At 40.2% G+C, this 25127-nt stretch overlaps 1 protein-coding gene across 6 annotated transcripts in view; it reads left to right on the top strand.

Moving 5' to 3' along the window:
• The window catches only part of RAB11FIP3 (RAB11 family interacting protein 3), a 247074-nt gene that overhangs the window by 113967 nt on the left and 107980 nt on the right, over positions 1 to 25127 (top strand). The window contains exon 1 of one of the 6 annotated variants that reach the window (XM_033963923.1): positions 6145 to 6655. The exons of the other annotated variants lie outside the window; for them this stretch is intronic. Coding sequence (XP_033819814.1) covers positions 6599 to 6655 — 57 coding nt within the window. The 5' untranslated portion in view covers positions 6145 to 6598. Of the gene's footprint in view, positions 1 to 6144; positions 6656 to 25127 lie in introns of those variants that run through there. 6 annotated transcript variants of the gene reach the window in all.

Below are 25127 nucleotides of genomic sequence, written 5' to 3'. Positions count from 1 at the left end.
AAAAATGCCTTGATGATTTAATGTCTTGAGGTTGATATTCAAAAGCTCTTAGTCGTGTGAAAAAATAGGATACCCCAAGAAATATCCAGTTCTTTCTTAAGAAATGTTCATATATTGATGTCAAATCATTTTTTTATTTATCTCTGAAAAAGAAAGTGATGTAATTGCAGGTAAACAACAAAAAAATTTTCCTTGATTTACTCATGAAACAAAAGATATCCACAAAAATGTGTATTCTAACTGAGGAATAAATTAGGACACCCTAATAGCTAGTGTTACCTACCCCCTTTGGCTGAAATAAATGCAGTGAGACGCTTCTTGTAGCCATCCACCAGTCTCTGACATCGGTCTGAGGAAAGTTTGGCCCACTTCTCAATGCAGAATTCTTTTAGCTGTGAGATGTTTGAGGGGTTTCTTGCATGTTCAGCCTGTTTCAAATCACCCCACAGCATCTCAATGGTATTAACATCAGGGCTTTGACTTGCCCATTCCATTTCTTAGTTTTTAGCCAGTCATTGGTGGATTTACTGGTATGATTTGGGTCATTGTTGTGTTGCAGGGTCCAGCTTTAATTTTCTTATAGATGGTCTCACATGTTCCTCAAACACCCTCTGATACACAGTAGAATTCATGGTGGATTCTATGATGGTGAGCTGGCCAGGTCCTGCTGCAGCAAAGCATTCCCAAACCATAACACTTCCACTGCCATGCTTCACAGTTGGTATGAGGTTCTTTTCCTGGAATGCTGTACTTGGTGTACGCCAAACATGTCCTCTTTTCTGGTGTCCAAATAATTCCACTATTCTAGAAGTCCTGGTGTTTGTCTACGTTCTCTCTGGCAAACTTCAGTCTGGCTTTGATGTTTCTTTTAGAGAGCAAAGGTTTCCTCCTTGTACACCTCCCATGCAAGTTAAATTTGTGCAGTCTCTTTCTGATTGTAGAGGTATGCACTTTCACATCAACAGTAGCAAGAGCCTGCTGTAGGTCCCATGATGACAGTTTAGGGTTTTAGGAGACTTCTTTTAGCATCTTGCAGTCTGTTCTGGGGGTCAACTTGCTTGGACAGCCAAACCTGGGCATGTTGGTAGTTGTCTGGAAAGTCCTCCACTTGTACACTATTTTCCGGACTGTGGAATAGTTAATGTCAAATTCTTTCAAGATCTTCTTAAATCCCTTACCAGACTTATAACCTGCGACAATCTTCTTTCTGAAGGCCTCAGACAGCTCTTTTGATCTCACCATAGTGTTCATTCTCACCGCAGCAGTCATGAGCACATCAAACTAAATATCTGAGGTTTAAGTAGGGCAAACCTCCTTCAAAATGCTGAGTAACGATGTTCTAATCATGTGCACCTGATGTGATACACCTGTGTGATTTGAGCCACTTTAAGTGGGAAGATATGTGGGGGTGTCCTAATTTATTTCTCAGTTAGAATACATATTTTTCTGGATATCTTTTGTTTCATGAGTAAATCAAGGAAATATTTTGTTGTTTACCTGCACTTATATAACTTTCTTTTCCAGAGATAAATAAAAAAAGATCTGACATCGATATGTGAACATTTATCAAGAAAGAGCTGAATATTTCATGGGGTGTCCTAATTTTTTCACATGACTGTATATGATCAGCTCCCTTTTTTTATGCCAGGGTGTCAAATGCAATGTAAATTTTAGGCAGACAAGTTAATGTCTGTCCAGAATTTGTTCAGTAAAACTAGGTCCACTCCTAATGTGTTCTGGGCGTGGAGTCTAAATTTACCCATATAGCAGTGATATTCAGTTGCTTTCAGGATATATTTTACATTGGGTAATACATCTCAAATACAGAGTTGAAATTTCAAACTTTATGAAATAGTGGCTTGATAGGATAGTACTTGCTCAAATAATTTCAATCTTTTGATACCTCTAGGAAATGGAAAGCAAAAGAAATTGTCATTCAGTTTTCTAGAAATTTTATCTCCTCTCACTAAACTAAATTCTTGAAAATAATTGGTACTAAGGCATAGATTATGTTGTATAAAAAAATAGGATAGTTTGAAAAGAATCCTCTCTTCTTCTGGAAGCCAGTGTGATTTTTCAAAATCAGGTGAAATTCTATCAGATTTTGCTGTATTTTGGATAGTCTGAAGTTTCTTTCTCACTTTTTTTGTACAATCTACATATTCAATCTTGCAATATTCAAGTTGGCTTAAAATTATAGATTGTGCTAAAATTTAAATTGATTAACATTGAAAAACTCAGGTGTGTCTCTTAAGTTTTCTCAATATGAAAGTCTTTCTAATTAGATGGTTTATTTGATGTTCAAAAGTCAGCAAACTAAGAGCCTATTTTACAAAGCCGTGCGGCAACAGCCTTTTAAATCTCTATGGGCTTCGGAGCCATTACTGTGCTGCAGCCGCTAGCACAGCTAGGTAAAACAGTCCCTAAGTAACTTAAGATCTTAATGGTAGCATCCAATTTATATTCTGTCTGATTAAGACAAATTGTTGTGAGAGTCTTGCTTAGAGTATTTTCAGAATATATAAATTTAATTTTATTATTTTAGTTTCAGCTTATGTGTTTCCATTCATGTTTTGATTATCTGTATTCCTTGTTGGACCCTGGATAGTTCTGTTGGTAAGAAATTAGTGAGTGGAATTAAAATTGAAATATTTTCCGTATGTGTGTGTGTGGAGACAGGGATTCCTTAAATACCTTCCCCTCATTACTTCAACCATTTGAATAATCAATTGCCATTTTGACCTGGTATGACCTACTAGTTAAAAATCCTTGAAAGCATAACCTGTTCCCAATTCTTCAAGAGTTTTTAACAAAAAACTGTGGCCTACCAGATAACACAAAGTTAGGTACAAAATAAGTATCTGTCTAAAAAATATGTAAACTGCTTTGATTGTAACCACACAGAAAAAACAGTATACAGTGGTACCTCGGTTTACGAGTGCACCGGTTTGCGAGTGTTTTGCAAGACGAGCAAAACATTTGCAAAATCGGTGCCTCGGAAACCGAGCATGGCTCGATTTACGAGCGCCCCTCCCCCCCCCCCCGCAATCTGGCACCCCCCCCCCCGATGCGATTGGGCACTCCCCCGCCACGATCCGGCACCCCCTCCGACGCGATTGGGCACCCCTGCCACGGTCCAGCACCACCCCGACGCTTCTTACCCTCATCTGGGCACCGGCATGTCCTGTGCTTGGTGCCGGTGCCCGAAGATCGGCCTCCTCTTCTGCTAGGCCTTGAGCATCTGAGCATGCTCAAGGCCTGTGAGTTCACGTCTTGGCGTTCTAGGTGGAGATTTATGTCACCTAGTAGAAGATTATAATTATCCTTTGAGGTGTTTAGGAGGAGGAGGAATTCAGAGAAGTCTTGTCTGGCATTGTTCCATTTGTTGGGCGGAATGTATAACAATGTAGTAGTCAGTTGATTCATGAGGTCTTGGTTCGCGAGGGTGCAAGTGATGATTTCAAGGTCTTCAGTGGATTTAGAATCAATAATTTGGAAGCTGAAGTGATCTTTTAGGATGATGGCGATTCCGCCCCCTCTTTTAGAGTTTCGGGAGAGGGGGATGATTTTGTAGCCATTGGGTAGGATGTCATTGATGATTATGTCATTGTCTGAGATAAGCCATGTCTCTGGTTAGGAATACCAGGTCTAGCTTGGAGGTAGTTAGTCAGTCTTTCTCAAGTTGGGCTTTGTTTCTAATGGAGCAAATGTTGAGGTAGGCACTGGAGAAAGTGCAGGAGTTTGGGGGTAGAATGGGATCCAGAGTTCTCGTTGTTTTTTGGGATGAGATTTAGTAGAGTGGCGGGTGTTATGAAGTACAGTACTTGGATTTGGAAAGGGCCTGATCTTATATGGTCAGAGTGGGTGAGGGGTGAGAGGCGGTCATGGGTGTGTCGGCATTGTTTGTAGGCTGGGTAGATGACAGGCGGGACCGATTCAAAGGAGGCGACCCTATGGGACCAGAATCTGAAGCAGATAAAGTATAAGATAGCTTATGGAAGGAGGATGTTTTTTGTGGGTTTCATGATTCCTTTGAGGAGAGGATTGAGGATGGAGGGGGGAAATGTGGGGAAGAGAATGAGAGCAATTGAACAGTACAGTCAAACCTCGGTTTGCGAGTGTTTTGCAAGCCGAGCAAAACTTTCTCACAAATCAAGGGTTGACTCAATTTGTGAGCCCCCCCCCCCCTGCGCAAACACAATACCTTCCCTTGATCTGACACCAGCACCAACGCACAGGATGTGCCGGTGCCCGAAGATCCTGCCTCTTGCCTGGGCTGGGCCTTGAGCATCTGCGCATGCTCGAGGCCTTCTGGCTCCCGCTCTCATCGAGATTCAAGACAAAGTTAGACAAGTTCCTGCTGAACCAGAACGTACGCAGGTAGGGCTACTCTCAGTTAGGGCGCTGGTCTTTGACCAGAGGGCCACCACATGAGCGGACTGCTGGGCACGATGGACCACTGGTCTGACCCAGCAGCAGCAATTCTTATGTTCTTTAATGTGGGAGCATCAAGTTCCCACTGAAAAGGAGGAAGTTAGTGTTCCCACATTATTTTTTTGCAAGTGCAGTGTGCTAATCTGAACACTAGCACATGACTGTTTAAAAACAAGAAAAGAAAGAAATGCCTGATTTTTATGCCATTGCAAATCTGGGCTTAATGTGTAGGAAGGTCCCGTGTTAGCAGATTTTGCTGCGACTGAATAAAAGGGGCCCTTAGTTGCAAAGCTCAAGTATGGGTCGAGAAAACCAAAATCCATATCTGTACTATAGCTGACGTAAAATTAGACTAAGGAGGAGAGGTAATGGCTGCACAAGAGGTCTTGCACATGCAAGCTGTGAGTCTTTATTGTAGATACTGGCGTATTGATATGACCTATATAGGAAAGATTTTGATATATAGTTAAGGAATTTATAGAAACATTAATTTATTGATAATATAGAGATTTAGAGAAGAGGTTCTCAATGTTGGCTACTGTTAAGTTGGGTTATTTTAGCACAGGGTCCCATTTTATGCAATGAGATTTTGTGCTAAAATAACCTAACTTGACAGTAGCCCAGACTGAAAACTTTCCCTCTTTTTGTTGATATTATTAATGGCATTGTGTTGCTGTAATCTTCCTTGAGCTACTGGTTGGTAAAGCAGGCTGTAAATGCTGTAATTAAATTAAATCTGCTCAGGAAAGAAGTGTTTCCTGCAATCCTTAGAAATTTGCAGTCTCCTCTTTGCTCTTCACAGTGGTAACTTTTAAGCCATTTCCAGTGGTAAAGCAGTACCTACCCACTGAAATGGTCTGTTAGAATTGTCTGCCTGATTCACAAGGCTGCAGGTACGTAAGTTTACCTTTTTCTGCATACTTTTGCTCTCATATCACAGAGGCGCTCCCGGAGTGGGGTTAGGAAGGTGTATTGCCTGTAAGTACACTGCTGCAAATGTATGTGTGCATATTTTAACCAAATGCATTGTGCTTCCATTGTGCTTAGTTTTGCCAGGGTGATTTACACAGCAGTGTCACGCACATAACTTTCACTGAAAATTCAGCAAAGTCGGCAGAGCAAAAAGTATCTGTGGACTTTTTTTCTATATGTAAACAATTACCGAAATACTGTATTCACTTTACATCTGATCTGCTTTTCTCTGTTTGGAGCAAGGCTGAGGAGCCGTCCAACCCAACAGAACTTAACTGAAAATAAGGAGGATAAACCATCCCACAGGCTTAATTTGGTACCAGCTGGTCACCCTGACCTCCAATCATTTTAGCTTGCTGTGTGGGGATGGATGTGGGGAAGAGGATCAGTGGTGGCTGTTGCTGAGTGGAGGCTGTTGCTGAGTGGAAGCTTGAGCTAATTCCTGTTGTGGTTCAGTTTTTCTTATTTTACCATCCCTCTGTGTCTAATGAGCTGGTTCCAAGGGAGCAAAGGGGGGCCGGGGGGGGGGGGGGGGGTGCTGGATGTGGCAGCAGCTGCTTTGCCCAATGCTCTCTTAGGACAATTGTGTAGTTATGCTGACATTTAATAAAAGAAATAACTCCTTAACATATTTCTCTCTTCATATCATACTGCTCCACACTGCCTATCAGGGGGGTAAGGATAGAGGTGGGCATACTTCCATGTTAGTGAAAAGATTTATACTGTTTTCAAATGCTCTGCACTTCTTTTTGCTGACAAGGGAGTGACACGGGGACCAGGCTCTGTTTTTGTTGTCGGTGACAAGGTGTGTTGCTGTCTGATAACATTTGTCTCCCTTTGTCATATTAATAAAATGTTAGGGAAATATGTACATGCTTGCAGATTGCTACTGTGAAGGTGCAAGGTCAGGAACAAAGGGAACAGTGTGTCGAGTCCTGAGGTGGAGGTTAGTCTCTCAGCCCAGCGCCTCAGTACTTCCTGGACTTTGCTTTCCCCTCCTCCCTGTCTCCTTTGGCTGGATAATGGCACGGACGTGGAACAGATCGTGGCTGCCTAGGGATTAAACTTTTCTTTTTTTTCTTGTTTGAGGAGTTTGTGTACTTTCAGGTGAATATACACATACTTTTAAGCAACACATGTGAAAGAAAGGAGAAGCACTTACAGCTTTAGAGCAGTGGCAACAAAGAAATCTATGTTATCCCATAGAGTTTCAAACCTGACTTCCATCTGGAATCCTCTGGTGCTACAGGTAAGATAACAGAGCAGATATATAGCAGCCTATTAGGATTTTCTCAGATTCCAGATAGAAATGCCAGCATGTTTCAAGAGTTTTTCATGTCCTTTGAAATGAATGAGAGTGCAGGAATTAGAAAGTAAAGTAGTGGCTTTCCAGGACGGACTGTACTGTGTGACCGACCTGGTGATGATTTTTAACATGAGCAAGAGATTTAGTCACATGTTTCATAAGCAGTGTCCTTAGAAACAAATCATATGAAGAGTGACCAGACCAGACCTTTCTAATTACCCTGCTGAATCTAACTAACGAATTGTTAAGTTTAAATGCATATTTAAGTTGTTAATGAAATTTGTTTTAAAATTGTAAATACGGTACCATATTGATACTTTTTTGTTATCACTTGTATGCTATATCTTAGCTTTGTTGGCTTAGTCCTAAGGCTTTCAGTTTTTCATGACTGGAATTTCCTTGTAAAGATATTGTAATGAATCATACATGTGCTCTTTAATTTTCTTGCTCAGTTTATCTACCATATGTATTGTAAACTAAAATTAGTTACACCCCCTTCATAGAACATCCTGGAGGTCAGGAGCAGGCAAGAAACACTTTGGTTTTTCAGTCCTCAGTACTTGGGACCTGGGTTGGCCACTGTTGGAAACAGGATACTGGACATGATGGACCTTCGATCTGTCCCAATATGGCAATTCTTATGTTCTTACTAGTATTTTAGCCCGTTACATTAATGGGTGCTGTCTGTCTTTCTTTATTTCTGTCTCTCTCTCCCTCCCGCTGTCTTTGTTTCTGTCTGTCTCTCTCCCTGGCCCCCTTTGTCTGTCTGTCTTTCTGTGTCTCTCCCTGCCCCTGTGTCTTTCTTCTTTTCTTTCTGTCTGTCTTCCTCCCGCTGTCTGTCTTTCTTTGCCCCCCACTTCCCTGTGCAGCAGCCACAGCAGCATTCCCTCCCCCTCCATGTCCCTGTGCAGCAGCATTTTCCCCCACCCTACTTCCCTGTACATTAGCATTTCGATCCCCCCCACTTCCCTGTGCAGCAGCCACAGCAGCAGCATTCCCTCCCCCCCACATCACTTCCCTGTGCAACAGTAGCATTTCCCTTACCCTACCTTCCCTTCCCGCGGTCCCGACAAACCTGCCGATTCCAGCAGCGTGTGCAGCACTCTACACACGCTGCTTCGGGGCTTTCTACTGCCCTGATTTACTCTGGCATGTCCCTGATGACATTATCAGAGATGCGGCAGAGCAAATCAGGGCAGTAGAAGGCCCCGAAGCAGCATGTGTAGAGTGCTACACACGCTGCTGGAATCGGCAAGTTTGGAGTTGGGACCGCGAAGAACGTAGCAGCTGGAGTGTTTTGTTGGTGCTTCTCTTCCCACCCGGTGTCGCCGCAGCTCCTCTCGATCCGCACCAGCGTTGGAAGCCTTCTCCGACGCTAGTTCAGCTGGTGAGAGGAGCCGAATATTGTGGAGAGCAGGGAGTCCAGCACTGGCGGCCAGTCCTGTCGGCGAGTGTAGTTAGGTGCTGGGAAGAAGTAAGGCTGGGGACTCGCGCATGCGCACTCCTGCGGCCACAGACCTACGGATCATGGAAGCACGCAGTTAAGAGTGCGCATGTGCGGCTAGGATTTTATTATATAGGATGAAACCAAGAAGATTAGCTTCCAGTACTACTACTTATACACCTTTCATCGAAGCAAAATTGAATAAGATCCACCTTAAAGGAGAAAATAGAACAAAAAAAGGGAGAGAATCTTTAATTCTCATTATTTGTTTAAATGCTGTCTCTCATAGAAAGAAGGTTTACAATTAATTAAAAACAAGAAAGGTCTGTTTGCCTTTCTGAAAGAATTTTAGGAACATTTCAGCCTAAATATAAAATAAAGAACATACGTAGCTTTCTTGACCTGCACAAAATTAGTGAAAATCTTTAGAAAATAGCCAAGTGTTTAATAGCTTCCTAGATTTGAAATAATTCTGTTCACATTTAACTTTGAAAGGTAGAGGGTTCCAAAGACCAGGAAAAACGGTTGTAAATAATTTCTTGGGAGAATGAACTAAGACAAAATTAGAAAATAACAGGAAGTCTGAGCTTGTATAAATGAAACTAATATTACAACAGACTAGGTCTAACCTTTTAACAGTGAAACGAGGTAAGCGCAATCCCCTGGCAATTAGCATTCACTATACAGTATAATCTCGTTATAATGGACTCGCTGGTCCTGGCCTTGTGCCAGCATATAGCGTACTCGCATATAACGGACTTTCGGATATAACAGACAACCAATTTTGTCCCCAGAGACGCTTTTAGCTGTAGTTTTGTTCGACTATAACGGACATGCAGGCTCCGCCTACAAAGCATGTGGCGTGCCGATGATACAGTATCAAAATGCAGCCCAGAAGAAAATGACAGAATATTTTTCTTTCCAGTATAGTACGACATAATGCTTTAGAACATCTTTTAGTGTTCTGGTTTTGCGATCATTTCGTGCCATACCAATGTTTTGCTGATTTTTGTTATAACGAGATTATACTGTACAGGTATATCGCCCAAAAAGTCTGGAAGCAGTTTTTCCAGGGATCATACTTTTAGCAATGTTCTTTGTATGGGGTTATAGATTTCCTAAACATGTACTTTCTCCAGGATACTAATTAGTAACTATGCTCCCAGTTTATAACTTTTGCACACAGAGAAAGCACAGACTTTGAAGGAGCCAGTCATGTGTTCTTGAAAGACTGTGAATGTTGGACGTTGCTCAATTTCATGGGAATAAATAAGATAAGATTGTGCTGACTCTTCTGAGTACCCTGTGGTTTGACGGGGTACTCTCCACCCTCATAATTAACTTTATAAACTCAGGAAAATTACTTTTCACAGTGCTCTCAGCTGAAGTTCATCGTGTTTTAATTAGTTTCCTTTTAAAGTACAGCATAGATTAAAAGGACAGGGCAGCTTTGTTTTCTTTTAAATTGTAAACTTGTCATAATATCCCCAGGATTCTATGCCACTCGTAGACTCGCTCTCTTATGCATTTCATTACTTTAAATGACCTAGGATACAACTCGCTTAAAACTTGTTAACATGTATATGCAGCTAATTAAATTATTTTCTGTAGGCTCCGTCTTTATTTTGATGACTAATACAGGAGCCTTTTCACCTACAAAATTGGAGTCAGTCAGTGCCCCCACAGTAATTAAAAAAAAAAATGGCCATGCTAATAGGAATTTTAGTGTATGGCCATTAATACAAAAAATATAAAATGGGGGTTTTAATGGCTCTGGTAAAAATGGCTTTAGCACATGAGAAAGACCCACGTAAGGGCATGCACACAAAGGCCTATTTTTACTTCAGCTTAGTGAAAGAAGCCCTTAATGATTCAATGATTTTAAAACAATCTTTTTTTTTTCTTCTGAAGCTTCTATCTGGATAAATTTTGTTTCTCCTTTAATAATTTGTACTATGAGGAAATATTGAAGATGTTATATTTGCTGTTAATCATGTCTATATAGTTCTGTTTGTTTTGCAATGGGTTCTCTTGGAGCTCTTACTAATTCAATATAAGTAAAAGAAAATAAGTGTTTTGTACATATTTTACATTCTTCCAAGCAGACGAGATTTCTGTTACTTTGGTTTTCCCGTATAAGTGACTTTCTACGTGTATTTTGTTATTATACATGGTCCATTGATTTTATTTATTTTTTTGAGCTGTACACGGTTTTGTATGGGTCGTTGGCTTGAAAAATGTGGTTGATAAATTAACATTAATTGAACAAGTCCCAAATCTTATTAACAGAATGCTGTAAATCCATTTTATATTTCCATACCTTCACCAAACATATGAGCAATATGGAATCTTGAATATAGTTTGATTCTCAATATACTGCCTTTCTGTAGTACAACCAAAGTGGTTTATGTATTACTGTATATAGAGATACTGCAGTATAACACAGGCATACCCTAAACTTCAAATGTTGTTCTGTCTAGCCCTGTATTTAGCCTAAAGGCAAACTATGATGATATCTGTTCAACAGGTAGCATATTATTCAGTGAGGTAAGAAGCACCTCCTAGCTGATCAAAGTTATCGAGGAGGGGGACGGGGGAGAGGAATTTCCTGCAAATCGATGTGTTCTTTGTGTCTGTCTTTTATCTTGCAGCTACGATAAAGATATCTACTTACTTGTCCAGGCAATAGAATGGGTTGAGTCAGTATCTCAGCCTGCTCCAGTTACTGGGCTAACATGGGTGCAGCTACTATTTTCCATGCTAATTTATCAAGGGGTCCTTTTATAAAGCTGCAGTAAAAAGTGGCCTTAGTACACCCTTATGTGGGTCTTTCCTGCACACTAATACCATTTCTACCACAGCTGTAAAATGGGCTGATTTTCCAAACTAATAGCCATGCACTTTTGTTGCAATTAGCATGCAGCCATGAAGAAAAATAAGTGTGTAAGTCCTTTCTACCACTTATTTTGTAGACGATAAGGGCTCATGCACTGACGTACAAATTAGCACAGAAACAAACAGCCACTCTCCGCTCCCAGACACGCCCCTTCCACCAAAAATTTAAAATTGGTGTCGGTAGCGTGTGTATATTTGAAACTTTCCAAACTCTTGTGAGACACACTGAAATCTTTAAGACTTGGCTAAAGCACAAGGCTAATTTTATTCCTTTATATTAAAAAGAAAAACACACTAAATTTTACTTAAAGGTTAGAGGTCGCCCTACCTTGCTGTTTCACCTCGCTGTTTTTTTAAAAACTACCGCTAAGCTTAACAGTATATTGTAATGATTGTGCACTTGACAAATAATGGTCTATGATGCAGAAGGAAACTTCTTTTGATGGCTGGCCACTAGCTGAAGAACAAATTGCTTCTGTTCTTCATTTTTTGTCAGAGTATCATATTTTTCAATGAGGCTTATCCCTAATTCTGCTGCATCATGCAGTTAGTTTGAATGCCCAGTTCCAAAGTTTCATGAAAACTGAATCGTCAGTCCATTCTCTGGGATGTTTCTTCAGGAATATTTTTGCTTTTGTTGATCTTAATTTAATCAAGAGATCAAAAAATAACAATGTTCTCTGTATTACAAGATTTCAAAGGTCACATGAGACGTGGAATGTTTGACAATGGTGGATGCTGTAACTTATTTTACTATTCGTAGCTTTGTTTTTGGTGCAGTTCTGTCATCAAAAAAGGCAAGTGCCGCTGGGTGCTTGGACAGAAACCATAGATGTCTGGAAATGGCTGTGAGCACCTTGTTTGCAACAGTTTTATTTGGATATGTGTTGAGAGTAGATAACAGTTCAACGTAATTTTAAGGAGCCCTAATTCCCATTGGTTCGACTCTATACTGCCATTGCTGACTTCGCACGCCAATTATAGCTTTCTGGTAAAGGTTTTCCTTTGTCATAGTGATGAAAATTGACCAAAGAACATCCTGTCCACATGGCAGTCTAGCAGTTGACAGCTTTCAGGTGCAGATCGCAAACTAGACAACTTCATACAAACGAATTATGTGCAATCATCTACATAAACAACACACAAGCAAACGGTGCATACTGGGGTGATCTCTAAATATTGTCTAATCAAGCTGAAATTTGACACATGAATAAGACATACCAAGTGGACAAAAATAAGCCTTGTGGAGTTGAGATTTAAGAAGGTTGATTTCACCACAAAGGATATGATTGAAAAAAATCCATCATATCATAATGGAAGGCCACCAAGTACACAACATCCTGCACATGAAAAGCTGTGCGCACAATGGGTGCCACAATTGTTGACCAGAAATACACATAAAAGGACATTTCAGTGCAATGTTTAGCGATGTTTAATTGCAATCCACAGGAATTTTTGTATCATTCATGACCGTGGCTAAAACCACTACACACACGAGTCAAAGCAATGGACATTGACTGTTGAAAGTACACCAAAGAAGGTGAAGACTGTTTTGTCAGCTAGGAAGGTAATTGCCACTGTTTTGGGGTTTTGTTTTGTTTTTTCTATTCCCAAGGAATAATCCTGATTGACTACTTGGAAAAGAGTAAAACAATAACAGGAGCCTAGTATGCAGCATTGTTGGACCATTTGAAAGATGAGTTGAGTGAAAAAGAATTGAATTAATTATGAACTTTGGATAGTAATTCTTCTACCTTTCTTAGAATCTAGAAACATTTTCAACTGTTTAGGGTCTGAAAAGGTAAATTCTTGCCCATCATATTTTATAACACATTTAACAGGAAATTTATTTTAAAAATATTGCCCACTTTCCCAAACTCGGCACTGGTCTCTCCCTGGTCTACCTTAAATCCTGGTGGTCCTGTGGCGAGCCGAGCTGGGACAGGAGCAATCCCTCCCTCCTCTGAGAGAACTTTTAACAGCCTTTTTTTTTTTTTTTTTTTTTAACCAGTGAGATTATTGTGAGGTTCGGCAGTCTCATGAAATTGCTGTGGGAATTCATGGCAGCCATTTTTATCAGCGAGACTGCAAGGGCAGAAGCATAGCAGGAGGACTTCTCCTGCCTTGACTCACCCCACTGGACCACCAGAGTTTGATAGGCCTGGGGGAGGCCTATATTATTTCCTTAAGGGGAGAAGGAAGGAGGAGGAGGCGGGTAGTTGAACAGCCAGCCAGCCGGGACAGGAGCCAACACCTCACCTTGGGGGAGGGAGGGATTGCTCCCGGCTTGGCACCTTGCTGGATCACCAGAGTTTGGTAGGCCCACATTGGTTCCCTGGGGGGGGATAGGGGTGGTGGTTGCACGACTGGCTGGGCAGAACAGGATCTGACAAGGTGGGGAGGGATCACTCCTTTAACTCGCCACTGGACCACCAGGGCTTAAGATAGGCTCGGGGAGAAGCCTGTGGTTGAAGGGGAGGGGGCAGGAGAGTTCAGAGCTGATTGATACTTGAATATAAACCCTTGGTTTATATTTGAGTTAACATTTTTTCCCTAAAAAAGGGGGGGGAGATGTTATCTCGGTTTATATTCAGATGGGTTTATATTTGAATATATATAGTACTTTGATTGTGAGCTCTCAGGGTATAGGGAAATATCTACAGTACCTGAATGTAATTTAATGTGAGATATCTTAGAAAATGTATGAGATAAAACTAAATAAATCAATTGGTAGCTAAGCAGGGCATATAGAAGTCAAATAATTGTTTCCTCTAATCCTTAATAGTTGCAACCACAATTTCAGTATCTGATGTACGACTTATGGTTTCTTTGGGCAGGGAAGCCATCCTTTAAATATTCAGGATTCTGGGAGTTGAACTGGTATTCCTGCCAAGATGGCATCATAGACCCTGTATCTCCACTGCTATTGCTGATCATTCTTCTCCAGCTCAGAATGTTTCTCCAGTCAGAATGTTTCTCTGAACACTGGTTTGCAGTAAGGTAGATAAAATTGGAACTGCTTTTGTTGCAACTGCAGTGGTGCAAAGGGCGAAACACTTCAATGGCCATGGCTTTTCCACTGTATTTTGTACAACAAGAAGAACACAGTTAATGAATGTTACTGGTGGAACTCTACCTCTTATATGACCATGAAGAGGACACAACTGAGAAACTAGGACAATATGATCACTTCAGTTTTGGTCTTCATTAAAAAAACTACCTAGCTATATTGGGGCAAAACTACTGTTTAACTGGGCACTACTATTTGTTGTTAGGTGCCATCAACTTGTGCTTGAGTCCTAGCGACTTTATGAATTGTGGATCTAAAAAGAAATTGGTTTTGTCTGGAAAGGTCCTCCCATAGTTGCTTTCAATGTGTCCAGCCATCTGATTGCAGGTTTCCCTCTTCACCTGGTTCCTTCGATCTTCCCAAACACGATGTCTTTCTTCAGTGATCTCTCTCTTCTGATGATGTGACCAAAATAAGATAATCGTAACGTCATCATTTGGGCTTCGAGTGACAATAGCCGGTTTGATCTCTTCCAGAATTGATTTTTTTCTTCTGGCGGTCTACGGCATGCCTAAAATCCTTCTCCAGCATCAAAGCTCAAATGAATCAATCTTCTTTCTGCCTTGTTTCCGTAGCGTCCAGCTTTCACATCCGTAACTGACCACTGAGAAAATGAGTGCGTGGACAAGTCTGATCTTTGTTTGGAGTGTTAACTTTCTTGCTTTTCTGAATACTTTTACATTTAGGTGCCAAAATTAAGCAGATAGTGCATCTAATATATGACATCACTGGTGCATGTAATTGCTGTTATAGAATACCAGCCTAAGTCAGCATCATTATACCGACATCTAGGCACTGCCATTTACACCAGATCTCTGGCTGATAAAAATATTAGAGCCTAAATGTGCTATATATGCATGTAATTTAAGTATTCTATATAATTTATGTGACTAAAGGTTGGCTCTGCCCATACTCCACTCATGCCCCTCCTCTGTGAGTGCACTCTAACAATTATGTGCTAATTCATTTTAGCACGTAATTATACAGTAGAATATCTCCTTAGGTGTACTACTGCCATTTATGCATGAAAGTGTAATTCTGTAAATTTAAGTGTGCTGGAGATGCCTAAATTTAAGTGACCAGTTAGAGAATGAGGAAAATAAGTTGTATTTTACTGGTATAACTGCAACAATACTTCTGTTCGATATTTCTTCATAGTCTACATTGAGCTCTCACTATATCAGCAGGAAGCCTGAAGTCATAATGCCATTGTACAGAGCCATGGTGAGACCTCAACTGGAATACTATGTGCAATTCTGGAGGCCACATTACCGTAAAGATGTGCTCAGAATTGAATTGGTTCAGCGAATGGCCACCAGGATGGTCTCGGGGCTCAAGGGTCTCTCATATGAAGAAAGACTGAACAAATTGCAGCTCTACACTCTCGAAGAGCGTAGGGAAAGGGGAGACATGATTGAGACATTTAAGTACATCACGGGACGTGTCGAGGTGGAAGATGATATCTTTCTTCTCAAAGGACCCTCAACCACAAGAGGGCATCCGCTCAAACTCAGGGGAGGGAAGTTTTGTGGAGACGCCAAGAAGTACTTCTTCACGGAAAGAGTGATTGAGCATTGGAACAAGCTTCCAGTGCAGGTGATCGAGGCCAGCAGCATCCCAGACTTTAAGAATAAATGGGATACCTATGTGGGATCCCTACGAGGGTCAAGTCAAGGAATAGGGTTGCTAGGGTATAGACTTGAAGGAGCGGGTCAGTAGAGTGGCAGTATGATTAAGGGGGTCAGTAGATTTAAAGGGGTGGGTCAATAGAGTGGGCAGACTTGATGGGCTATAGCCCTTATCTGCCGTCATCTTTCTATGTTTCTATAAAAAAGGGGGGGTCTTGTTACATGTTGTGGTACTTTCTTTTTCTTGTATTCCCCTTTTCCTTATTAATAGTTACTACCCAATAAAGAGCAAAACTAAAAAATGTACATGTTCAAGATTCCATGACTGTTGTATTTGAAAGAGGAATGTGGAATTTCAGTTTCACTGCACAGAAGGGAAGTTTGAAAAAAAATGCTCCTTTTGTTTTAATGACTGTAAAAAGTTCAGGCAGAAGTACTAAAAGAGAAGCCTCTCTCTCTCTCTCTCTGCCAGTTTACTGGATCCTTAATAAGAGGAATGCCTTACTTCACTCTTTTTCACCAGGAAGCTTGTTTGCTTAAATAATGAACCACTTTAAGAGTTATTGAACAGAGACTTCATTAAAACTGCTCCCCAGTGAGATGCCTATGGTACAACTAATAAACAGTCATTATGTCAAGGGGTCATGGATTTGTTATACCCGCCTTTCTGTAGGTACAACCAAAATGGTTTCCATTTATTATAGGCAGCTACTTTCATAGCTATTAGTATCTCATAGCAACCAAGACTGTGGAGTCGGCACACCAGACCTTCAACTCAGACTCCTACTGATATTAGGCTTTAATTTTTTTTATTCTGGATCTAAAGTAAAAGTAAATATAATGGGCAAGTGTCTTCCCCCCCATTCCAGTCTTTCTCTCTTTCCTCTGCTTACTTCCCCAGTCTAGCATCTGTCCCTTTCCTCCTTTGATCCAGGTTCCCTCCCCTGGGAACAGCATCTGTCTACCTCCGTTCTCCCTCCCTCTCCCCTTCTCCCTCCCCTGGTCATGCAAACACTGGCAGTGCTGAAGGCTGCTCTTCTGTCCAGTGGGGGCTTCCCTCTGCCATTTCCCCCCTGGCTGTGGGGTCTAATGGTATTCTCCTTGGTGGTGAGTACAGCTTTTTTGGTACCACCGGTGGGAGAGAGCTGTTTGCTAGCATGCAGAGCTCTGTAGACTGAGCCATCGTCATTTTGTGCCATTGGGGCCGTTTGGGGAGCTCTGGAGGATCGGCGGGGTTTTTTTTTCCTGTTCCAGGGGAGCGGTTTGCGGCTTCTAGCTGAGAGGCGCAAGGTGCTGAGCACACCAAAAGCTTTTCAACTTGGTGGCCAAGTCAGTCAAACACTGTTCCCTAAACTAAACTAAACCTTGGGTTTGTATACCGCGCCATCTCCTTGAGCGTAGAGCTCGGCACGGTTTACAGAGTTAAGATAGAAAGGAACTACGATGAAGGGTTATAGGAGAGGAACTAAGAAGATAGAGAGGGACAAGGGTACCAGAGAGCGGGAGGTGATTAGATTTTTGAAAAAAGCCAAGTTTTCAAGTGTTTGCGGAAGGATTGGAGGGAGCTTGAATTTCTGAGCGGGGATGTGAGGTTGTTCCAGAGTTCTGTAATTCTAAAGGGGAGGGATGTTCCAAGTTTTCCTGCGCGGGATATTCCTTTTGTAGAGGGGAATGATAGTTTCAGTTTTTGGGAGGGTCTGGTGGAGTTCCAAAAGAGTGGGATGACGGGAGGAAGGATGCCATGTAGGATCTTGAAGGCTAAGCAGGCACATTTAAAGAGGACTCTGGAGTGTACTGGAAGCCAGTGAAGCTTCCCGCTGTGGAAAGTGGTGTACAGCAGTCAGTCTCTATGCAGCGGATGCAGGCACGAGGGACTAGAAAGAAAAGTGCTGGCAGCCCCCTCCAGCTGATTCAGCCGTGGAGGTAGACCCAACACTTGCTGAGGGAGTTGAAATTGGAATTGGACTAGTTATAACTATTAATTATGGTCATACAAATAAGATTGCTCTGTCCAGTCAACTGTTCTAGGCTTTGGAAAGGAATCACAATTAGTTTGGTAGAAACTGCACCTTCTTGGGATTCATTAATAATTCTAATCTTATGTTAAGGTCACTTTGGGTGATGTATAGAAAACATCACTTGGGCTGTTGTGATGTAATAACTCTACAAAAAGGGATGACTTAAATGGCTGCCAAAAGCTTTAATTTCTTGCTTTTGTAATATACTTCTAACTTGGAAGTTGATTTAACATTATTCAAGTGTGATGTAAACAGTGTGTATAATGATTATTCCATAGTGAGAGAAGCGGTTCTTGCGACTATAAATAATAATTTTGTCACTTACGATTTACAGAAAACCCTCAACTGAGTCATGAGCAGTGAAAACAAAATTTTCCTCTGATGAGAGACAATTTGTAATGATCATTCGTAGCATTAAGCTATTGTTCTCAGAGGCTGAGCTTTCAAAAGCTTTGACCTGCAGTATCACTTCAGCAATGAGATATAAATCAGCATAGAGCACAGGAAGGCAGCCTTATTGATTTTGTTTGTTTTAACTGATTGCCAAATTATCTGGAAGTGTTTTTCTAGTATCACCCCTGTAAAGGAGATCACGTGACTTGAATTTACAGTCAAGCTTTTGAGGTTAATGATTCATTTGCAAAGTGAAACAGAAAAACGGAGCATGTTTAAGTGCACCCTGCTGTTTGAGCTTTAACATGCTCAATGGGAATGTGTATAAAGATTATTTATGTGTAACCTATAGAGAAATAGCCAAAACCAATGCATAATGCTTACAGTACAAGGTGTTGATTAACAGTGACATTTTACATTTTCATTAAACATTTCTACCCTGTACTTGCCCCAAAGGGTTCTATGTAGTTTTCCCTAGGAAACATAGAGTATGACGGCAGAAAAGGGCCATCGGCCCAACAAGTCTGCCCACTCGAAGAACCCTCCCTCAACAAGAACCCTCCCTCTAAGAATTTCCCGGAGCGAACCCACTCCAAGAACCCTTCCTCAACAAGAACCCTCTTTTTAAGCATTTCCCCGGAGCGAACCTACATGTTTATCCCATCGTCTCTTGAAGTCGAGTGCCTAGCTTCTTGATTGTAAACACATAAACATATCTATATTGAACTAGATCTTTATAACAAACTTAAGCTTTTTCCAAAATGGTTTATAACTGAAAGATGATCTTATATCTAACGGGAGAGAATTCCACCAAAAGGTAGCTTGATGACCTTCAAATAAAATCTTATATTTAACCTTAGTAAGTGGGAAATGAAGGGACAAGTAGCTTGATGACCTTCAAATAAAATCTTATATTTAACCTTAGTAAGTGGGAAATGAAGGGACAAGTAGCTTGATGACCTTCAAATAAAATCTTATATTTAACCTTAGTAAGTGGGAAATGAAGGGACAAGTAGCTTGATGACCTTCAAATAAAATCTTATATTTAACCTTAGTAAGTGGGAAATGAAGGGACAAATACTATCGCCCAACAGCATTACAATTTCTAATTGGTAGAGCAACAAGATTAAACATATAAGGCTACTTTTATTAAACTGAGGTAGAGCCTTTTACTGTGGGCTAACGAGGTAAATTCTCTGACACTCATTCAATTCCTATAAGCGTCGGCATATTTACATTTCCAGCTCATGGTAAAAAGATCTACCGCGGTTTAGTAAAAACCAGTGATAATGAGGAATCTGACCCTGTAAAATTAAATGTTAGTGAACACACCTTAAATATAGCATGTGCTCTAACTGGAAGTCAGTGGAGGGAGATCAGAAGCGGTGTATAACCCTTATCTTATTTGGAAGCTCTACTAATCAATTGAGTAGCCCTATTTTGTAACTTTTGGAGCTTTCTTAAGACTAAATTACTCGCTCCAATGTAAATTGAGTTACAATAATTCAGCATTTGTATATGTAAATAACTAGTTTACAGTTGTAAATGTGACAACATGTCTGAGTAGCAATTTTTAAAAGTCAGTGCTTGCATGTCTATAACTGTGGTGTGGTTTGAGCTGACCTGAAAATAATTCATGTGTTAGTATTTACACCTATTCTGAGATACATGTGTCAACTAAAAACTTGTTTGGGACATCAGTGGGGATACATGTCATTAAAAAACACTTAAAAAATTGCAAATTTTTACCAATATACGGTAAAGTTTTCCATTTATCACACATTAAATGCAAAAATTAACGTGGGTAAAACTTATGTGCTAACCACTGGGGGCATTCCCAGCGTGACCCCCATGCAGTTACCACACAGAAATGTTCTTTATTGCACATTAAGTACAAATATTCGTAAAACACAATTTCAATAATAAAACTCACTAAGTAATAAACTTATCGAACAAAGTGGTCTTAATTAATTTCCGAAAACTGCAATAGGATAGCATAGCTTGCTGGATAAATTTACCTAACCAAGATTGTTGCCTATCAGCTTAAAATGCTAGGGTCCTATCTAAGAAGGTCTTATATCTACACACATTAATTTTTGGATAAGCAAATAAGTAGAAGTTAAGGTAAGCTGGAGACAATCCCGATATCAGCTTAAAGCAGATACAGGAAAATTTGAATAATACTCTTGCCTCCAAAGGCAGCCAATGAAGTAAATGATAATATGGACTAATATGGTCGTTCTTTTTTAAACCAAAAATCAATTGAACAGCTGTATTCTGAATTATCCTTAATTTCCTTAGAATTTTTTTGGGTGCTCCCAAATAGATGATGTTACAAAAGTCTAAAATAGATAAAACTAATGCCTGCACCAATAGTCTGAACGATAAAGGATCAAAATATTTTTTTATGGTTCTTAATTTCCACAATGTAAAAAAATTATTTTTGTACCACTAAGTTCGTGTGTTCTGCTAGTGTTAAATGTCGGTCTAGTATGGGATCTCTTAGGGAAAGAAAAATTGTAAATGGTATGGATGAGAGGCCTGGATAGCCATATATAATATGGTCTTTATCTGCCTTCATTTTCTATGTTTCTATGTTATATTTCATTTTCAGTTTGCAGAAAGGTTTTCCTTCATGTTTACTGAGAAGAAAGCTTTTATCTAGTGGAAAACCATGACATATATTTACTATTTTAACTATTTTTGCTGTTTGAAATATTTTATTGTTAATCTAATTAGTTATTAAGAAGAAAGGTCAGTACTGCTTAGAGGTTGAAAAAATTCTTTATTGACAAATTTCAACCTGAACAGTATAAGGTGCTTCACAGTTCCCTGAATCACAGAAAGGGACAGAATATGAACGTATATGTACCATAATAATTCAGAAGCATGCTTGGTAAGATGCAAGAATTGACCTAGTGAATTACATCTCAGTTGCCCTGTACTTAATATCTGATTGGTTAACACACTTATTCTCACACAGAGCAAAGCAGATTGTGGTACTGTGTCAGGTGACCTGGCTCCAGGAGCTTTCTGTTTTCCTCAGTTGTTTTTTTTTGTAATGCTGACTCTCCAAGGGCAAGCAGGCTTAATATTTTCACATGCGGGTACTGACCTTTCTTCTTAATAACTAACTAGATTAACAATAAAATATTTCAAACAGTTAAAATAGTAAATATGTCTGACTATGACATGACGCTTTGCTGTTTGAAATATTTTATTGTTAATCTAGTTAGTTATTAAGAAGAAAGGTCAGTACTGCTTAGAGGTTGAAACAATTCCTTATTGACAAACTTCAAGCTGAACATCGAGTTAGGCACAGACCCACTCGATGCATGCATCATCATTAGTGGAGGAGTTATCTCCAGAGTCAGACCATCAACGCACCTCGATGCAAACTTGATGCTCTACTCAACGCACCTTCCCTAATTTACCCAGCAGGGAGTACTTTGAGGAATCTGACTCGGATATCTTCAACTATTCAGATGAAGATTTGCCAGAATACTCAGCAGAAGAATCCTATGATATACCTTTTGATCCTTCCCCTCCTCCTCAACGATGCGTCTCTGCCAGAGTATATAATAATAATAATAATTTTATTCTTATATACCGCCATACCGGAAAAGTTCTAGGCGGTTCACAACAAGCTGAGCTAGTACATATGATGCAGATAAAATACAGAATCAGGTTAAAATAATAGAAGTTTAAAGCAGATGAAGAATAGAGTGCATTTACAATATAATGCAAATAGAGTAGAAAAGAGTATATCTTTTACTGGCTTCATAAAGCAGATAGGTTAGGCTTTGCCTATCAAAATAGAAACAGAGGAGGATTCTTGCTGTGAACCTTTTGAACTTGATCTGTACTTGTAAATGGCTTAGTATGGAGTGTCAAAAAATACAAAAGTACACCCAGCATATACACTCCAAAGATTTAATACTGAAGTTTTTAGTGCTCAGAGTCAAAGTGACAATAAGACCGCTGAAGAGCTGCAAAGCTCCTTAGAGAAGCGGTATCAGTTTTTTAGTCATTGCACTTTCAATGCTTTGATATATTCAAAATTGTGTCGTGTTTCAAAATATGTATTGTATCAAAAATAATTGTGAACACTTAGCTTTTTTGCTTTTTTTCTCTTTTGCTTTGTGTCTTGTTTCTGTGTGGCGGGCTCTAACACATTTCGCCAACGGCTGCCTCAGAGAGCCCGGAATAAAAGGTTTTAAACCAGCTCTTAGCTCATGGTCTCTGCAGAACAAAATAAACATCTATTAAATACGTGTAATCATCTTGTTTAAAAAAATATTATTTAAAAGGATGTTTATGACACTTGGCCAGAGTCCATACCTGTGTGAAAACTCTCAGAATTTGAAAAGACGCCAGCCTTAACAAGCGCCTCCTCTTTTAAACATCATCCTCTGTGACGTTGCAAATTTAAAGAGGCTGAATACTGAAACCTAATAGGAGGAAGGTTCAGAAGGCGGGGACTAAATGGCCCACCCCCATATATGCAAGAGTAGATTGCAGGAAACTGAAAAAAATGCCCAAATGAGAAACCCCTTAGATTTAAAAAAACTGCGATGTATTTGGTGCTTCAATGCTGTTGACTTCAATGTAAAAAAAAAAAGCATGCCACTCCACGTCACGATTAAGTCCCAACGGAACCACTGTAGACCAACGATATACAAGTTCTTGCTCCCTCTGCCAAAGATGCACTTTCACATTGCCCCCGCATGTTAGCATTATCGTATCTATCACTGTGTATTTCAAATTCTGCAAATGATGTGACTGAGATTGCCACTGCTGCACCAGCGGGGCATCAGTTTCGCCTCTTCTGATCTTGCTGAGGTGGTCAGGACATTATAGCTCATATCCTGTTAATGGCTCTGGAGGACAATATAAATAAATGTAACAAGAACACCTGGTCATTCCAGTAATTTATTTTGTCCCAAAGATACACAAGGATCTTAATAACCCTCCAGGATGCCCAATCATATCAGGTTTGGGTTCTGTACTCGAACCCTTATCTGATTTGATAGATTTTCACCTTAAGCAGGAGGTGGCAAAAGCCTGATCTTATGTTAAAGACAGCACAGACATGCTTCTCATTTTGAAATGGATTCACAATCTTCCACCAGCATCTCTGTTGGTAACATTAGATATCTCTGCCCTTTATACCAGTGTTCCACAAGAAGCATTGAAGATCATACAACATCATTTACGGGTTTTGCAGATTTCAGATCAATGAAATTCTTGGATGTGGTGAAGGCCACACGCATAGATGGGGAAGAAATTTCTTCTCAGGTTGAAGCAACAGATTCTTACAAAGAATTTTTTTTGCTCAAGTTCTCTTACAGAAAAAGTATGTTCTGTATGGGAACTTGGAGAGGACGAGTAGGCTAAGAACCTGGGGAACTAGGTTCCAATTTCCACATCTGCTTCTTGTGATCCCCTTAATCCTCCATTTCCCTGGGTATAGAAATAAATTGTGACCCCTGTAGACAGGAAAACTACTTAGGTTGTACTACAGAAAGGCAGTATATCGAGTCACATGATCTTTGACCCTATTCATCTTCAGGATTTTTGAGGGATAAAATATTTTAAGAGGTTTTTTTTTTGTTTGTTTTCTTGTTTTTTCTAAATGGGTTCAACTATGGGAGTGGGCTAAGATAGGGTTCTAATAAGACAGATGCACATTTTATCTTTATCTGATATTTTCTGTTTCTTTTTTGTCCTTCCATGTTGTTTAATATGGCCTTTATGATGGATATCACGATTTATTACTCACTGTGAAGATGATCTGTTTATATCTTTGTGGTTTATGTGGTAAGCTTTGTTGAAACATAATAAATATAAAATAAAAATTTGGAATAAACTTTTCTGCTTAGGTTGATTTTTCATACTTTTAAAGTTTTTTTCCAAGCCCCATTGGTGAAAGGTACCAGTGGTATTTACACACTGCAGGCAGTTTGACTATTTGTCACATTCGTCCTTCTGGAATTAAGCCACTTAAGGATTTTAAGAACTTGTACATGAACCAGGGGAGTCTGGTGCAACAGTTCTCATTAGTACTACTACTACAATCATTTCTTTAGCGCTACTAGACATGCGTAACGCTTGTACATCAAGTACAAGAGACTCTAGAATATGGAGCTGGTCGGAATCCCTGGATGAGGCAGGAAGGAGTATAGGATGGAGCAGCCCTGGCACTGGAGCAAAGCATTTGAAGCAGCTACGCTGAGCCCTTAGGTCCTGGCAGCAATCAGATCAGCACCTGAAGGTGTGATGCCAACACAGCAAAATGTAGTCACAAAGACAGGTACAGCTGGACACACTGATAGCAGGAGGACTAGTTCAGAGGCCAGAGGATGGTGGGAAATCAGAGTCTGGAAAATCCCAAGACCAAAGCAGGGAATTGAGATCTTAATAGCAGGAGAAACTGAGGTGGTCAGGAGCACAGAGGTACATGCTAGAGCAGCAAATGGGTCCTGAAAGGAAGTGAGAACCATGGAGCAGGTTGGGATAATGTATTTGTTTGGTATGTTAAGAGAAGGTAGGGAGCAATTACCCTATATTTAGAGCAGGGATCTCAAAGTCCCTCCTTGAGGGCCGCAATCCAGTCGGGTTTTCAGGATTTCCCCAATGAATATTCATTGAAAGCAGTGCATGCACATAGATCTCATGCATATTCATTGGGGAAATCCTGAAAACCCGACTGGATTGCGGCCCTCAAGGAGGGACTTTGAGATCCCTGATTTAGAGGTAGGAGCATGCAGCCATCCTTTCTATGTTTTGAAGCGATATGTGGCTTATAATGCTTTTGTACATACTGCTTATGGTTTACAAATGCTGTATTGTTTGTAAATTATTTGTGTATTATACTGTTCCTCACCTTGAGAGGTGGGTGGGCAGATTATAAACAACTTTAAACAAACAAGTAAGTAAATAAATGAACCAACCAACCAGGAGAAAC

Source organism: Geotrypetes seraphini, chromosome 11 (assembly GCF_902459505.1).
Source record: "Geotrypetes seraphini chromosome 11, aGeoSer1.1, whole genome shotgun sequence".
In the NCBI taxonomy this organism is placed as follows: Eukaryota; Metazoa; Chordata; class Amphibia; order Gymnophiona; family Dermophiidae; genus Geotrypetes; species Geotrypetes seraphini.
Note: the sequence above shows the minus strand (reverse complement) of the source record. Positions and strands in the feature narration are given on the sequence as shown.